Source organism: Equus asinus, chromosome 27, assembly GCF_041296235.1.
Source record: "Equus asinus isolate D_3611 breed Donkey chromosome 27, EquAss-T2T_v2, whole genome shotgun sequence".
NCBI classification, from domain to species: Eukaryota; Metazoa; Chordata; class Mammalia; order Perissodactyla; family Equidae; genus Equus; species Equus asinus.
This window is the reverse complement of record NC_091816.1, coordinates 19,551,264-19,569,532: the sequence shown is the minus strand read 5'-3', so window position 1 is coordinate 19,569,532 and position 18,269 is coordinate 19,551,264. Positions and strand designations below refer to the sequence as shown.

General features: G+C 40.2%; 1 protein-coding gene across 2 annotated transcripts in view; it reads left to right on the top strand.

Moving 5' to 3' along the window:
• MTMR7 (myotubularin related protein 7) overlaps positions 1-18,269 on the top strand; it is a 105,721-nt gene that overhangs the window by 62,728 nt on the left and 24,724 nt on the right. For both annotated transcript variants that reach the window (XM_014836509.3, XM_070499918.1), the window contains 2 exons: positions 3,205-3,339; positions 12,360-12,492. In XM_014836509.3, coding sequence (XP_014691995.3) covers positions 3,205-3,339; positions 12,360-12,492 — 268 coding nt within the window. The remainder of the gene's footprint in view (positions 1-3,204; positions 3,340-12,359; positions 12,493-18,269) is intronic.

Here is an 18,269-nt window from a genome sequence, read left to right as displayed (position 1 = left end):
TAGAATTGCTGTATCCTTTGTTGTCTCTTATTATTTTAATTATTTTTAAGAAAGTAGTTTTGCTTTAAATGGTTAGTAGCATGGTCTCCCAAATTCACAGTACAAATCTCTAGGAAACCAAACTCTAGAAGATTTCCAAAGAGACAGTTTTCCGTAAGAAAAATACAGACTTGTTGCCGTCCTTTTATAACTAATGTTTGTTGAAACTTAAACTATGTGTTAGGCATAGCTCTAGGAGCGTTATGTACCTCATCACACCCTGTAGCCTCGGTATTATTATCCCACATTATAGATGAGAAAACCAAGGTTCAGAGATGATAGGTAAATTATCTAAGATCATATAGCAAGTGAGAGCAAACCTTGGACTGAAAGCCAGATCTTCCTCAGTGCTGTATCTTAATTCTTGATCATGCTTCCTGACTGATTTCTGCATGTGGGTGCTATGTTATTTTGGTCACAAATCCAGGATCAGGAAATTTTTTGCCTGGATTAAATTCCTGGCATTCTCAATTACTAGCTTTGTGACTTTGAGCAAGTTGCTTCACCTCTCTTTGTGTTGGTGGCCTCCTCTATAGAATGGAACAAATAATAGATCTTACTGTATATGGTAATTGGGAAGATTAAATAATGATACACCAAGTTCTTATAAGAGTGCCCACCACATGGTAAGCATTCAGAAAATGTCGGATATGCATTGTAAATGAGAGGTTCTCATGACCGTTTACCATTGAGGAGTTTTATCTCTGCTCTCAGGTGTCTGGCATCTGTAGCAAATGCTGCCAGGTGATGGTAATGTTCTCAATAGTGACTATTTGGGGTCGGCACAGGGTGGATAAGAACTCTTGGTTATTACTTACTGCTCTATACAAAGTTGATAACTCTACGTTAGCAATCACTGAGTCATGAAGAATTCTGTTTGGAGCATGTCTATAGATTAAGAAAAGGTAACTACCCAATCTTAAAATGTAGTCTAATATATCTAGTTTAATTTAGTGACCACATTTCATAGTATAACTCTGTTTTGACATAACCCTTCACTTAAAACTAGCTGCTCGCACTTGAAGGTAATTAGTAATAGTTGTTCTTACTAACTGGCTTCATTTTATAATTGGAGTCCCATTAGGTTATTGAGTTTAGGTGTGGTATGTGCATTCTCAGACAAATTCTCATCATTTAAATATGCTCCCTTCCCCATCTAATTCTTCTGATAGAATCTAAAAAATTGCTTGGTGCTAGCTGTCCTTAACTAGTATTTCTTTAACCAGATAAAATATCAGATAGAGCCAGCTCAGAATTGTTCTTTCTCCAGTCAGAATTTCTTCAGAGCGAGGGAGCTGACCCCAACTCCTTTGAAGATCAGAAGAAAAAGGCCTCTAGATGAAGCGGTGTGAAAGCCATCTGTCACGATTTGCTTTCTATCCATTGGATGCAGCTGGCTTTCGGTTCCCAACCCCCCTTGGGTCCCTCCCATCACTTCACCTTGCTCCTGGACCTCCCCCTCCCTGGCTGTCCTCTCATCCATGTTCAGACCCCTGGGTCCCTTTCTCCTCCACATTGTAGTTGGACTTCTGCTGCCAGCAACTCAAGAATTGGAGCAACTCTGCTGCCCCTTTCCCTTGCTTTGCACTCCGCCATGAATTCTGAACCTGGCTGCAGGCCTGGAGCTCCTTGAGCCACCGCAGTAATTGCTCCTCTCTGCTACAAAATGGTACTGGAACCCTTGGACAGTTGCCCAGTTACGTGTTAGCCATTCTGCGATTCTTGGTCCTGCGAGCAGGTCCACACTGAATAATTGTATAGTTGGTGGGAAACATCCCTGACTTCTCCAATGAGGAGTGCCAAAGCTCACCTTTTTCTGGAGAAACCCAAACCCTAGCTAACTTGTCCTGGGTTGGGCTTTAAAGACAGTTAAGTGGTGCTTGGACTCAGAGCTGGAGTGCCCCTTCCTGGACAGGCCCTGCCATGCAGGCACCCTGCACAGACTGTGCCATGACTGTTTCCAGTAGAAGTTTCCCCTGCTTAGCCTGCCCAGAGCAGAAGGTTGCCTTCCTTGCTGAGTGCTCCTGCCTTCATCCTCTTACGCGGTGGACTTACTGTCTCAGTGTAGATTTTTGAAAGAGTCATTCCATATTTTATTTGGTGATCTGAGTTTAATTTAAATGTTAAAGTCTAAATGCATAAAAAGTACTCTGCCACAAAAGTCTGTTTTGTAGCTGTGAGGTTGTGTCTATACTCACCTGTTAATAACTCAGAGAAATGTCTATGCTGTTATATGTATTCTCTAACAGTAGAATATCCTGTTAGAATTGCAGAATAGGGAAATTGCAGAATAGAATGCAGATTGATTCCAAAGAAACCTCTTGCTTCTAACATTTAACATGGGTCAGCTGAGGTATGTGCCTGCTGTCCTCAGTGCCAGAGCCAGCAGCAGCCTGGCTTTCATCACACTGAAAGCTCCCCCATTTGGGTTTAGAACTGGGTTTTGGTATTCTTTTTTTTTTTTTTAAAGATTTTTATTTTTTTCCTTTTTCTCCCCAAAGCCCCCAGGTACATAGTTGTATATTCTTCGTTGTGGGTCCTTCTAGTTGTGGCATGTGGGATGCTGCCTCAGCGTGGTTTGATGAGCAGTGCCATGTCCGCGCCCAGGATTCGAACCAACGAAACACTGGGCCGCCTGCAGCAGAGCGCGCGAACTTAACCACTTGGCCATGGGGCCAGCCCTGGGTTTCGGTATTCTTGATGTTTCTAAATGGGCTAGTGAAAAATGATGGAAAGCGTTAAAAAAATATTTTTTTTACTAGTCTTGCCATTAGTAGTATCCTGTAAATTTTAGAAGAATGGTTATTTACTTTATATTTCTACCTACAGCAGGAAAATGAAAGAATATTGGTGAAAAGGAAAGTAGGTTATTTAAATGGCTTTAAACTCCATAATTTGGATCCTATGTAAACATCCTTACACAGTCCTAATTTCTTAATAGAGAAACTTTTTGTACTGCTTGCCCAAGTAGTGGTTTCTATGACCTGAATTAAAAAGGAACCGACCTCAATTTCTGGAAGGCATCATCATAATACTTTTATTAGCTGGTGTGGGGCGTAAGGGAACCAAGGGGCTCTTTATTGTGGAAACAGCCTAGAGGGTCGCTGGTGAGTACAGTTGCACAGTTGCCTGATGCTGCTGCGTTCCCATGGCCTCTCCCCACAGGCCTCCATCTGCCGGAGCAGCCAGCCCCTGTCCGGCTTCAGTGCCCGGTGTCTGGAAGATGAGCAGATGCTTCAGGCCATCAGGAAAGCCAATCCAGGGAGCGACTTCATTTACGTCGTCGACACACGGCCTAAAGTAAGTGTCACCATTTTGATGCATGTCTTTGCAGCTCTGAACCATGAAAACTGGAGACCAGGCAAAGCTGAATGGAGTGCCATCACCCACTCAGGTCGCTTCCTTTGCATGGTCAGTATCTGGCCGCCCTGCTTGGTTGCCTCCTGGGTGTCCTCAGCTTCTGATATTTCCCCTGCTCCTAGCATCGTCCTGGGCACATAGTGCACACAGCAAATGAGTGCGGTTTAATTTTGGAGATTGCTCTCCTGAGTACACCAAACTATTTTTTGATTTGTTTCTAAAACAACCTTTTTTGCTCTTACAAAATTTACTGTGGAGCTCCCGCAGGTTCAAGTTCAATTTTTGTGAGATGTTCAGCTATACCATTTCAAACTCAGCTTGTAGTGATCTTTATCTGTGACTTGGAAAGATTTACAAAATATCATGTTAAGTAAAAAAAGGCCTCAAAATAATACGTTTACTATTATATTTATATAAAAAACACAAAAGCAAAAAACTATAGGTATGGAAAAATTTCTGTCAAAGTAGAAAAAGATCTGGGAGGATAAACACCAACCTATTAAAGTTCCATGGAGAAGGGAGATTAATTGGGGAGGTAGAGAACTTTATACTTGTCTCTTGTTTGAAAATATTATTTTGTAATTATGCATGTATTCATATATTAATTTTATAATTTAATAAAACAACTGACAAGAAATAATAGATCAATCATCAAGGTGTAAGCCACATCCATCTTACACTTATCTCCCACTCAGCTTCACATTTTTTTTTTAAGATTTTATTTTTTCTTTTTCTCCCCAAAACCCCCCAGGTACATAGTTGTATACTTTAGTTGTGGGTCCTTCTAGTTGTGGCATGTGGGATGCCGCCTCAGCATGGCTTGATGAGTGGTGCTATGTCTGTGCCCAGGATCCGAGCTGGCGACACCCTGGGCCGCCAAAGCGGAGCGCGCGAACTTAACCACTCGGCCGCGGGGCCAGGCCCAGCTTCACATTTTTTTAATGCTAGTTAGCGTTAGGTCCAGTATAATTTTCAGTTTCACTCCTTCGACCCATTTCTTTGCAAACCGGTCAACAAATGGAGTCCTCAGAGGGATGCACCAGTGAATACATGGAAACAAAACTACCTACAAGTGCATGGAATATATAGGACAAAATGAGATGACAGAGGGAACTGGTCTTTATTCAACATCTTTGACAGTGTAATTTCTTCCCAATAGTGAAAACATACCTGGACCAATGACTGATGAGAGAGAGAAAGGTCCGTGCAGCCGTCTCTCCACGTGGGTATAGAAAGGTCCAAGATGTACTATTAAGCAACAAGAGTGGGATATAGAAAATATGTATAATGTAATCCCATTATGTGAGAATAATTATATTATAAAATTATATATTGTTCTATGCATTGAAAAAAATTCAAGGGTATGTATACCAAACTGTTAACAGTAGTTTTTCCTGTGGGATGAGAGGAGGATTTTAAGAACCTTTTACTTTATAAATTATAGTTTGAAAATTTTTTTAATCTTTAAAAGGTTAAAAGAGCATAATGACCTTAAATGTTAACCATAGAGTTACCATATGACCCAACAATTCCACTCCTCACTCAAGAGAAATGGAAACATATGTCCACACCAAAACTTGCACAAGAATATTTATTCATTATTAATATAGCTCAAAAGTAGGAACAACCAAATATCCATCAACTGAGAATAAATTAATAAAATGTGGTATATCCATTCACTGGAATGTTATTTGAATATAAAAAGGAATGAAGTATTGATATGTGCTACAACATGGACAAACCTTGAAAGTGTTATGGTAAGTGAAAGAAGTCAATCACTGAGGACCACATATTGTATGATTCCATTTATATGAAATGTGCAGAACAGACAAATCCTTAGAGACAGAAGGTGGATTGATGGTTGTTTAGGGCTAGGAGAATGGAAGGAAATAGGGGGTGACAACTAATGGGTAGAGGGTTTCTTTTTTGGGGTGATGAAAATGTTCTAAAGATAGATTGTGGTGATGGTCGCACAACTCTGTGAATATACCAAACACCATTGAATTATACCCTTTAAATGGATGAATGGTATGGCTTGTGAATTATATGTCAATGAAGCTAGTTAAAAAAAGGACATAAGAAACATTAGAACAGGAAGGAGGAAATATGACCAACAGCCCGAGTCACTTAAAAGTCTACACTGATTCTAAGAATAGATAATTCTAGACGTAGTCTATACTCATGGGCGATATGAGAAATAATGAGAACTGGACTATCCATTGTGTAGGCACTCAGACCCTGGCAGTTTTTGCTGCTTCTCTGAGCCTCATTTCATCAAATCTTGTGATTCATGTGGATCACTTAACTTGAGACCCTTGACCTCAGAACAGTCCCATCTGCTTCTGACGAAAGTGTGGCTGTGGGATAGATGTGGATGGAGCAGTGGGGGTGGAGTTACTCTCAGCTGCCAGATCAGCAGGTCAATCATGGAGATCAACGATAAAAGGTGTTACAGCTAGATCATGTTCTAGTAGATTCTATGTAAAGGATTCCTTTCCACTTAGATAAATTCTCAAAGCACAACACATTGATAAGAGCTTCAGACTGGGAAAAAAAATAGCTTCTCTGCTTGAAGATTTTCACTTGAGATGCCCGAAAATCTCTGATTTTTACTGTTCTTTTTTGATTTGTGATTTTCTTTCTGGCTCATTATGCTTTAACCTCATCCTTCTAACTTTGATTGCTTTTCCTTCTTTTCACTGTACCTTTTGTGTAACTGTACTGGAGCTGTTCTGAATTTCCTAGTAGTCAGAGATGACTTGAATGCCTGCTTCTTAGACACATATACTGAAGACAAGATAAGAGAAGAAAAGGAAGGAAGGAGAGATAGGGATTTTACTGAATTAGAATTCCCTTCTCCTATCCTGTTTTCCCAGATTTAAATAAAGGGAAGCAGATTTGCTTACTAATTTAAGGGCCAATGATCCAAGTGTGTACTATGTTATGTAAACTTTCTGGGAAATGTGGCAGCTGTTGAGCCAGGCATATTCCAGATTTAAAATAAATTAATCCAAAGGATTTGATATGAAGGGTATATTTAACGCTAAGTGTATTTACTCTCAGCGATAAGAAGTTTGATGCTGATCCATTAAAGAAAATTGGTGTCTCGTATAATCGTGACCTCTTTCGTATTTACCCAGGCACACACACTTCACATGAGTTTTAAAGTGTTTGCTTGGAGCTTTCGTTCTTTTAAAGATCATGTGTGTTGATTTTGTTCCAGAGTGTGTCAGGCTTCCTTGGTAGCCAGGAGACGGAGGCCATGTTTGCTACAGGTAGTGGGCGGTGGTGACTGGGGCACTGCCCAGGTTTGCTCACAGGTTGAATTCAAAAGGGAAAGGGTTAGGAAGCAACCCGGATCATTCTTGTCCTTTGAGCAAGGCTTGCCCCAGATGCTGCCTGTTCAGATGAAAGCTGTCTGAATTGCTTGTTGACATTAATATCTTGAGAGCCAAAGTCAGTGAGATTCTCAGCATGTATAGAATATCCGTTCAAAAAGATTATCCCCTTGAGGTCATGTCTTCCTACTAGGATTTGGTGCATTGAGAAGATATGAAATAGTATTGATGTGATAGTTGTTGAATTGTAAAAACGAGAGAGAACTCATTTTATCTCAGCCCTGCTCATGACTTCATCATTAATTTGTTCTGGGACTTTGCTGAGCTTGTAAAAATGCCAGATGCTTTCTCATTTAATTCTTATAATAATCCCGCAAATTAGGAGATGTTCTTTTCTTTTTACGGATGAGGTCTTAGATTTAGAGAGGTTAAATAATCCACCCAAGGTCGCACAGTTCAGAGCAGAGCCCAGGTTCAAATCCAGGCGTATCCGACCCTGAAGCCCGTGCTCCTCTGTTTGACCATGGTGCTGTTTACAGAAATCTCCAGGGGAGACTTGTGTCCACTGTAAGGCTCAGGAGGGTGAGCCCCCCTGAGCACATATGCAGTGAAGCTGGAGACTCTGAGCTGAAGAAGCAACCACAAAATCAGGCCAGGGCCAGAGGAGCAAGAAGGGCTCTGAGCTGTCCTCTGATGCCAGCACCTTGGGAGGAAGTGTTGAGCAGCAAAGAGAAGGGGTGAGGGCAGGCAGGCACCTGCCTCAGCGGACACTCAGTCTTTTGTCCTTGCTCCTGCTCCAAAGACAGCTTTGTGGTTATGGCCTCTCAGTTCACCTTGGAAGCGATTCTTTGGTTGTGTAACAGGATGTCACACTGGAAGTTTTTCTGTTTCTTCGGAATCAATAATTAGGTGGTTTTAACCCGTGGAATGCTGGGAGGGGTAGACCTAAGAGAATCAGTTGTAAAGATTGGAGTGCCTGAAAGAGGAAAATCTAGATGTTGTTTCCTACTGGGATGTGTAGCATTCTTGCGGATGGCCACCATGGCAGTGAGCGGGGGAAGGGAATTGGAGAGAGCAGTGTTGCATGGCAGCGGAGCAGTCTGCTCTCCCTCTCTTTGGCAAAACAAGGATGAAGGAATTTCCTGTGGGTCAGGTGGACACTGAGAAAGGAAGTTGTACATGAGCCCTCTTTCTTGTATCCCTCCTAAGAGGGCTTGCCCACTGGAGGTTCCCACCTCCAAGTGACTGTGGGTGATGTGCTGGGGAGGGAAGCTGAGGGGATTGGAATAGGCTCAAGCCAAGGTGGATCTCCCATGTCACTGGACTGTGCACCTCCTACTCCCAAGAGCACACATACATGACCTAAGAAATTCAGCATTTGGACACAACGCCAGAGAGGGTGGAGATGGTCAGTATGTGTTGACTAGAAAAGCAGTGACAACTAGTGGAGAGATAATTGCAGTCTTGACCAGCTTTATAAAGAGGTATTTATCCCTTCTCTTATCCCTCTATTCCTCCCCTCTCCCCCAGTAAACATATGGGTCTTAGAAGAAAGAGGAAAAGGAGGGAGTACCAGACCAGGTCCCTCAGCAGTCCAAATCGCCTATAATGAGGGAAAGAGAACTTTGCATCCTATATGGGACTGGAATTTTAAATTGAGCTGGATGGTGATTTCCTATCTGAATGTAATCTGAAAGCTATGAATTCTGCCTCTGGTGTCCTTTGGGGTAGGAAAAGAGGATTTTGACTAGCACAGTTGTAGACAGTAGTTGTAAGAAATAAAATCATCTCATATTTTCATGTTTACGTCATGAGTTAAGGTTCTTCATTTCACCAGTTACAGAAGGAGGGAGAGAAAAGGACCATCATTTGACACCTGTTGCTGAGGCGTGGCCCAAGCTTCCTCTGTCAAGATCAACGTCTGTTTTCATTTCCCAGCCATGTCAGACCAGGTCCTGTCATTATTCAGATATAAAATGTACTCTGTGGAAATTTTAGACTCCAAGACTAAGACAGTGACCAGGCTGACCTTTAACTTAATATCAAGATTATTGTTGACTAATTTTTCATGGCTTTGATATGTTTGATTTGGAGAAAAATCTGATTCTATTTCTTAACATTCTTGCCCCTTTCTCTTTTCTACTTCACTCCATTATTCAGTTACTTATTTGGTTGGTTAGCCAGTCAATAAATCTTCACTGAGTGTCCTTTCTGTGCCACTTCCAGGCATAGGGATATGACCATAAACAAGACAGACAAGCCCCCCATGGAGCTACGTCCTCTACGCCATTCTAGTGGATCTTGTCTGTAATGGCCACTAAATCTCAAATTTTTCAGTGAAACCAGCTCAGAGTCCTTCAGTTGCTTTCCACTGCCACAGATAAAGTCTAAACCTCTTCAACAAGGCTGTTTGTAGAGGACTCTCAATATTTTCCAGCTTCGTCTCTTGCTGCTGCCACCATGCATGAACTTCCACTCTGCTCGCACTGGTTGGCTCACCAATACCCATCTGCTCCTTTGATTTTGTCTTCCTACCTCTTCTCTTCCCGCCTGGTTCAGCTGGAACACCTTCCCCTTTCTCTCTGTCCTTCTGGATTATCACAGTCCATCTCAAGTGTTCCTTCTTTCATGAAACATCGCCCCCGATCCCCTAGGCCACATGGGGCCAGTCCAGATTCCAACTCCTGTCACTCTCTCCATCAGTCACTCAGCTCCTGCCCAGTACTGGTGGGTATTGTCTGCTATTATTTGGTACTGTGTGCTTTCTCTTCCATATTCAGTGATAAGCTTATGGTGGCAGGAATGGCTTCTTAATCAATCTTTTTCTTCCCTTCAGTGCCTGGCACACAGTAGGTATTCATTAAATGTTTGTTGAGAAATGAGTCGGTTCTTTTTGTTTCATTTATGAAAGATGCTGAGATTATCAAATAGCAGAGTGATCTTGGGTTAGAAAACAAGGCACATTTTCCAGTCCTGCTTTTCATTTGTCTGTTGTGTTCCTTTAGCATACATTGAAACTGGAATGCAGTTAACTCCAGTGTTGTATCTATTTGAGAATTTTTAGGCACTGAAATGAATAGCTTTTCCTTTGGTTGTGAAATGGAGTTCTCAGTGAAAGGAACAGAGGACCAAATTAGACTTACTAATAGAGTTTTGTTTATATAAGGGACACTCTATTTGAATATATATACATATATAAGAGGTCCAGGATAGCTTCTTGAATCTTTATTAATTATAAAACTGTATTTCCTGCTTTGAGGGTTCAGCCTTTGACACATTATCATGATAGGTCCTGTGAAATATGTGGAAAGCTTGAGAAAGTACGCTTTGGATGATAGGTTAAATATTGCCACCTTCTGTTCATTCTGAGAAGTACTATTGACTTTCAAGAGGCCATCTTCTGCTGCTCCTTTGCCTTTAAAGAAGATTTCCACTAAATTCTCCCAGGTCATCAATAGTCAACTCTTTAAACATATGAATGTGAAGTCCTAATTATAGATTAAAATAATAATAATGGTGTTTTGGGTATTATTCATTACACTGTTTCAAGAGTATCTCTGCCATATGTGGTAAATGGGCTCAGCTTGAATTATTCAAGAGACAGAATAAACATAAGGTTCATGTGGCATAAGGATAATTGCAAGTATCCTATTAATCATTTTATTTTATGAACCTTGTTGTAAAGGAAAAGTCAGTAGCTTTGGAAAATAATTATGCAAATATACAATTACATTTTATAATAATAAGTTTCTGAAGAACCATCTACAGGTAATTTTAGAAAAAATTTTCTCCTTAAAATATTTAAAAATTTTAAAGCATGAACATAAGTTGTCTTAAAAGTAACATTATTTTAAAATTTTTTCTTGATTAAGGCCAAACCCTTTCTGCGCATAGCGTGCCTGGGAGAAGGGTGACAATCTTTTGTAAACTGGAAACAATGTCCTCAGGGGTTGATGTCACATGAGCTAGCTCATGGAACGGGACTGCTATGGAAATGGGGTATCTGCCAGCCGGAGCCCCGGTGGCAATGACTTGTCCTCTCATGTTTTATTTTTCACTTCCAATGTGTTTTATTTCTATTACTTAAATTAGAAACCTACTGTATCTTCTTTGCAACAAAGAATACAGGAGCATCTAAAGGAGTATTGATAGAGTCCCCTGCCACATGCCACCCTCTATGTTTCTGCTGTAACTGCTCCCAAATTGGTATATTCTTCCACACATTTTTATGCTGCTTAATCAATCACACATAAACATAAATACATAGGTTGGTTTGTTTTACAAAAAATGGCATAATTGTAAGAATATTATTCTGTAAGTCAGTCTTTTCATTGAACGTGTCATGGGCCAATTCCAAGTCTGTCTGTCTATCTCTCTATATAATTTATGTTCTTTTTCTTGGTCCTGTAAGTAGCCCAGGGCATGAATATACCATAATTTATCCAGTCATTGCCCTCTTGAGATATTCATAGGTTTTCAGTTTTCTCCTATTTACTGCTATAAAAATAAAGTTGCAGTCACCATTCTGGGACATCTGTCTTTATGCGCTGGTACTTTTAGTTGTGTCAGATTCTCACAAATAGGAGATCTGAGTCAAAGAATATCTGTGTTTTTAACTTAACATAGCTTTTTGAAAAGTATTTATTAATACCCTCCCAGTACTGCACTGTCGTCCTAAAAACTGACCTTTTTCTAGTGGTGATTCCCGGTGTGAGTTCTCTGCCTGCGTAGCCTTCCTGCCCTTTGTGGGCAGAGGAAGAGAATGGCCAGTGAATACTGTTTTCTAGGACGTCAAGCAGCAAGAATGGAGTATTAGCAATAATACACCCATTATAGGAATCGATGTATTTCCCAACTAAGGCAGGACTTGTCCCCTTCGTGATTTTAGTTACACAGGACTAGGGCAGAAGTTTGTATTTAATAAATTTGTTCAAAGTCCATTATCATTTAACCCAGTTTGCGCTACCAAACCCCCACTTCTCATAAACAAAATTATGGTAATGAAGGTGATCCAAAGGCCCTCTTAATAGGTCTCTGGATTTAAATAAGGTGTCTGGAGGCACTGTCCCCAGAGATTCAGCATCCGCACTCCCTCTCTTCATTTGTTCAGTGATTCTTGCTCAAGGTTTAGTTGGGTATCTAGGGGCTTCTGGCAGACAAATTAGAATGACGCAGCCATTCCGATTTGATGATGTGTTTATTGGCAATATGGTGCTGGAAGATATAATAATTTAACCTCCAGGGCTTTATATTGTGAGCTGTGTCTGCTGATATTTTTCTGCCAACCTACAGTGCGCAATGTTTGGTATTAAATCGAGGTGACTTGGCTCTGTCACAGAACTCCGTCTTCGATTTGACATCTCTGACAGGGAACTGCAAGGGGCATTTCCAGAAGGAAATGCATCCCAGCTAAGAAAAGGTTCCCCATATCAACAAATTCCCGTTGTTGGATATGAGCTCAGCGTGTGTGTCTGAAACTACATAGCTCAGTACAAAGTTCCCGTGATTTAAAACATGTTTCTGCACATCATTTTGAATGTTTTATGGATATCTATGAAATGTTCTGGTTGTTTCATGTCCTGAATATAATTGGTGACTGTTCTGTTTTGCTGACCACTGCAGCTTAATGCAATGGCAAATCGTGCTGCAGGGAAAGGCTATGAGAATGAAGACAATTATTCCAATATCAAGTTTCAGTTTATCGGGATAGAGAACATCCATGTCATGAGGAACAGTCTGCAAAAAATGCTGGAAGGTAAACCATTTCTTTATGCACAGCATAAATAAGTGCAGTTAAATGTTTTAATGCCAAAACAGATAGTCTTTTGGATTTTAAAATTGTTTTTACAATGATGCTGTTTACATAGGTAGGATAAGTTGGGAAGAATGTCTTATTGCAGTGACTTTTTAAACATTTAACAGCCTTTCTCTTATTTTTTGTGTCATTGTGAAGTGGTTTTGTCACTTGGTTAGCAGTCAGGCACTCTCCAGTGGTACTTAACATCTAAGATAAAGGTGCACAGGGATATTTTTCTTTCTCATACTATTAGTTTGACTCACATTCGAGGGCATTTGGAGATAAAGCAGTCCTATATTTAAAGCAATAACCAACTGTTCTTGTATGGAGATGAGGTTCATAAACTGAGTCCAAGTGGCTGAATGGCCATTAGAAGGGAGGAAATTGGAGGTCCTGACTCTCCTTTCTAAACAGCAACAACCACTGCAATGCACCCACACATAAACCATCCCCACCCACCCCCACACAGCAACGTGCGCCACAAGACACATACACACAGACTTACGTACTCAAGGGGGGAGGAAATCACAAAGATGGATTGTGTAATAGAGAAGAACCATTCATGTGACCAAACCAGCCATAAGCTGATTAGCAGAAATTCTGCACTTCAAGCACAGCCAGCTTCGTTTACTGCTTATGCTCCTTGTGATTGTAAAGGCCCATGAAGGAATCTGTTGCCACAGTCCACCACTTCCAGCTCTGGTGGGAACCGAAGAGAAGGAGAAGGATGCAAACCCATGGCTTTATACCTGGGGAACCTGGAGAGGCTGTAAACGCTGTGCTTGCACCTCTAGGGAAAGCCCTGGAGAGATGGCGCTGAGTGCTGGGGCTGTCTGAATAGGAAAAGGGGGATCTGGAATGAAGAAGGAAAAAGAAAGTGCTGAATTACTTTTTTCCGGGAATACACATTTGCTTTCAGTTTCTTCTGCAGTTCTCTGCGTAATCAGAGCAACAGGGTGTAGCGAGAAGCCAGTGGTGGGGCTGGAGAGACTTGACTGTCATAGACAGGCCTGATTTCCAGTCTCTTTCCTGGATTCCCTGGGTCGTCTCAGTCATTATGAAACTTTGACCACATCAGTTTCCTTCTTTGGGGCTCTGTCACCTGCTAAAATGAGAGAATTGGACTAATAATTCCTCTGGGCCCTTCTAGCCCTGGCAGTCCATGAATGTATAATTTGATGCTCCTGGTTGCAAGCACTTTAACATTGAGTAGTTTAACGTCTTGAGTGGTGAACATTTGAGCGGTTCGAAGAAATCTCTTCCTGCATCTGAAAACATCACGGCCCTTGAGCTCTCTCCATCTTACATCCACATGACATTTGCCACGTCTCAGGTCACAGCCACGATGCCCTGGCATGATTGTTTAAGCTTCTGGAGATTCTCCTGGGCAGTTTGGCTGTCTCTGCTATAAGCTATGCTTTCTAGGTGTCGAAAAGTTGGACCACATTGGTACTGTTATTAAAAGGATAGTCTAAGCTTAGTATAAATTTAGGTTGCTATACTTTGTACTTTTCATTTAGTAAGTTCATAAGCTGACTTTTGAGAATACCTATTTCCTTCCATGCAAAAAATAGCTCCTAAGAGTGCTCATAACATAGCCCTTTGGCTTTAGTTTTCAAATTAGTATTTATTTGGTTTGGTATTGGGAACTATTTCTCCTGCCCTTCTACCTGTGGTCTGACTCACTGCGTCTAAAGGATGGCAAACTGACCGAGTTCTGGAGGCAGTCTCTGTCCCTAAGGGACCGTGGTACTCTCCATCACTTCTCCAGCTCTGTGCCAGTGCAATATGCAAGGACAACTTTCTGGATGCCTTTCAGGGGACTTGACCAATATTTGACTATCTGTTTTCACCAAGTAAATTATAAACCACTTGTGGAGGCTTAGCTGATGAAATGATGCAATCTGACCCACTTTCTGGGGCTTTTCCTCCTGCAAATAGCTGTCTGTGGCATCAAAGAGATTTGAAGGTTTGTCCTGCTGGTCATTTGGTAGGAAGAAGAATAATGCATTTCATTCATGATTATTATTTTCTTCAATTTTTTTTACCACTGTTAATTCTATTATCAGAATAGATTCTGAATAACAGAGAAGAAAAATTGCTTGTATTCTGGCTCCAAATAGCTGTGTTTGTGAGCAAGAGCTGCAGGATATTTCATCAGAAACTAAAGTCTAAGACTAAGTTCACATCCCGTGTAGGTTCTTTTATAGGGGTGATTTAATTTTAAGTTTGATTTACAAGTTCTAAACTAAACTATTTTGTAGTATTCATACCTCCCAATGAGATAATGGTGCCTTCTAGTTATGTAGCAATTTTGTAATTTATTAAGTGCTTTCCACAGTAGCTTCCCTTTTGATCCTATAGATAATGGGTTTTCTCTCAAATAATAAAAGGATTCCAAATGTATGTTTGTAAAATATATATCAGTATATATTTTAATTGAAAATAGTCAATAGAAGAGCCTGGAATAGGCTTTTTCCAAGGCTGAGGAAATTGTTATCATCAGATATGGAGATAGAAATCTCCTAGGGCATCCTTGGTGTTGGAGGAAATCAGTGAGAGGTAGGTAGAGAGGTGTACAGCCACATTGTTAAGCCAGCTTAATAGCGGGGATGTGTTCTGAGAAATGCATTATTAGGCGATTTCATCATCGTGTGACCATCATAGAGTGCACTTACACAAACCTAGATGGTATAGCCTACTACACAGCTAGGCTGTATGGTACTAATCTTATGGGAACACCATCGTACATGCAGTCATCGTTGACTGAAAGATTGGTATACAGTACCTGACTGTACATAGAATTACTTTCACATCCAGCTTGTTGAGGTTGTGCTACACCATAAGGCCTCTTTGTCAATATCAGTTTTCAAGGTAGGCAAGTGGTTATGGGAAAGACGTTATGGCAGTGACATCTTCCTCCTTTTTCAATCAACATGCTCCATCTTTTGGATGTTGCCCAGAAAATTGCACTTTCTCCCCACCTCTAACGTGAACATTAGATTAATGCCATTGGCCATTGTGTACTTCTGTGTAACTGATCGCTTATTCATTGCTTTATTCATGTAACTAAAAAATCAAGCATTGTTTTGTGCCAGGCTTCATCAATATTTTATCAAAAACGATTGATTTTCACAGCTGTAGTGTGCAGGATGTGATATTATCTGCACCTTACAGATGAGGAAACTGAGAGTCTCAGTGAGGTTAGATAACTCAATCTAAGATAATTTTTAAAAGAGGAAGCAGTAAGTTGAAACAAATAAACATTTAGAAAAACATTTAAACTTGCTCTGCCAATTAAAGAAATGTAAATTAAAATCTCAAGGTACCATTTTTCACTTAGCTTTTAAAAAGTAAAATATCCAATACCAAAAAGAACTAGTAATTTAAATATTTCTAGCAGCATTTAAATTGGCTTAGAGAGCCATAATATTTTGTTTAGAGAAACATAATATATTCTTACCAGGTGCCTCCCCTAGGGATTAATCCAAAATATTGGTTTAAATAAATAAAGACATTCATGCCTATTTTGATAGTAGTGTTTTATTTATAGTAGTAGAATTTTGGAAGTCACAGGAATGTCCAATAATAGTAGACTAATTACATAATTTTGCTCCAACTCTTGATAGAAAATTTTGCATCCATTAAAAATAGGAGAATATGTATAATGTAAGTGAAAAGTTCAGGGTGTAAAATTGTATGCATACTCTGTTTCACTATACGGTAATTGTATTCATGAAGAAAGACTAGGAGAGAATGCCCAGAATGATAGTTGGATTAAGATGGAAGGATGATGGGTGGGTTTTTTCTTTTTCCTTCTTTATTTACAAAATATTCTCTCTGGTTGGTATGTTACATTTTTAAAAAAACAACACATTTATTATCTACTAGTTTCTGTGGGTCAGCAGTCTGGGCATGTCTCATGTATCATTGGGAACCCAGGGACCCTCTGCCCTGGGTCTTACAAGGCTGCAGTGTCAGCTGGGCTGCATTCTCATCTGGAAGCCTGGACGGGGAAGAATCTGCTTCCAGGCTCATTCAGGTTGTTGGCAGAATTCAACTGAGGGCCCTGAGTTTTAGTGGATGTTGGCTGGGGGCCACGCTTGGGTCCTAGAAGGGGCTCACAGTTCTCTGCCATGTGGCTCTCTATAAGCTGTTCACAACATGGCAAGTTATTTCTTCAAGGTGTGCCTCTCTTCAGTTACAGAGTCTGGTATATTACATTTTTGTAGTATTTTTATATTACATTTTTAATTTAAAAGTTTTTAAAAACACAACCCTCCATTGTCACATATCAAAGCAGGATTTGAGCCTAGTACTTTCTGTCATGTTCCAGTGTTCCTCATTGATTTGTGGTTCTAATATTGGACAGGCTGAGAGATAATCACCCCACATGGTAATGAGGGTATAACATTTATGGACTGGACACTGTTTTAATTTTTAAAATATAGTTACTCAAGTAATCCTAATGGCAATCATGTTGTAGTTATTCTTAATATCCCGATTTTATGGATGGGAAATTGAGGCACAGAGGCTAAGAAACTCATGCAAGCTCACAACGGTAAGTGGTGGAATCAAGATTTTCACCTAATTAGTATGAATCCAGTTACCACACTCTTAACCACTTGGCTTTACGGCCTCTCTAGATAGCGGGTTGGGTAGAAAGTGCCCTGGCTTAAGTGTCTGAGGATCTGGGTTTAGATTCTTGCCTTACCCTCTGAATAAACTTGAACAAACCTCATTTCCTGTATTTGTAAAACAATGCAAGCAGCATATCATCTCTGTCTAACTCACAGACTGATTTTTTTTGATGGAGCTCACACTGGTTTATAACATTATATAAACTTCAGGTGTACATCATTATATTTTGACTTCTGTTTAGACTGCATCGTGTTCATCACCAAAAGTCTAGTTGCCATCCGTCAGCATACATGTTTCTCTTTACCCCTTTTGCCCTCCTCCCACCCATTTCCCCTCTGGTAACCACCAGTGTGTTCTCTGTTTCTATGTGTGTGTCTATTGTTTATCTTCCACATATGAGTGAAGTCATATGGTAGTTGTCTTTCTGTGACTTATTTTGCTTAGCATAATACCCTCAAGGTCCATCCATGTTGTTGTAAATGGCAAGATTTCATCTTTTTATGGCTGAGTAGTATTCCATTGTATATGTGTACCACATCTTCTTTATCCATTCATTCATGCATTGATGGGCACATAGGTAGCTTCCAAGTCTTGGCTATTGTGAATAATGCTGCGATGAACATAGGGGTGGATATATCTTTTCAAATTTGTCTTTTTGTGTTCTTTGGATAAATACCCAAAAGTGGAACAGCTGGATCATATGGTATTTCTATTTTTAATTTTTGGAGGAATTTCCATACTGTTTTCCATAGTGGCTCCACCAGTTTGCACTCCCACCAGCAGTGTAGGAGAGTTCCCTTATCTCCACATCCTCTCCAACACTTATTATTTCTTGTCTTTTTAGTAATAGCCATTCTGATGAGCATGAGGTAATATCTCATTGTAGTTTTGATTTGCATTTCCCTAATAATTAGTGATGCTGAACATCTTTTCGTGTGCCTGTTGGCCATCCGTATATCTTCTTTGGAAAATTGTCTGTTCAGATTCTTTGCCTATTTTTTGACCGGGTTGTTTGTTTTTTTGTTGTTGAGTTGCATGAGTTCTTTATATATTTTAGATATTAACCCCTTATTGGACATATGATTTGCAGATAC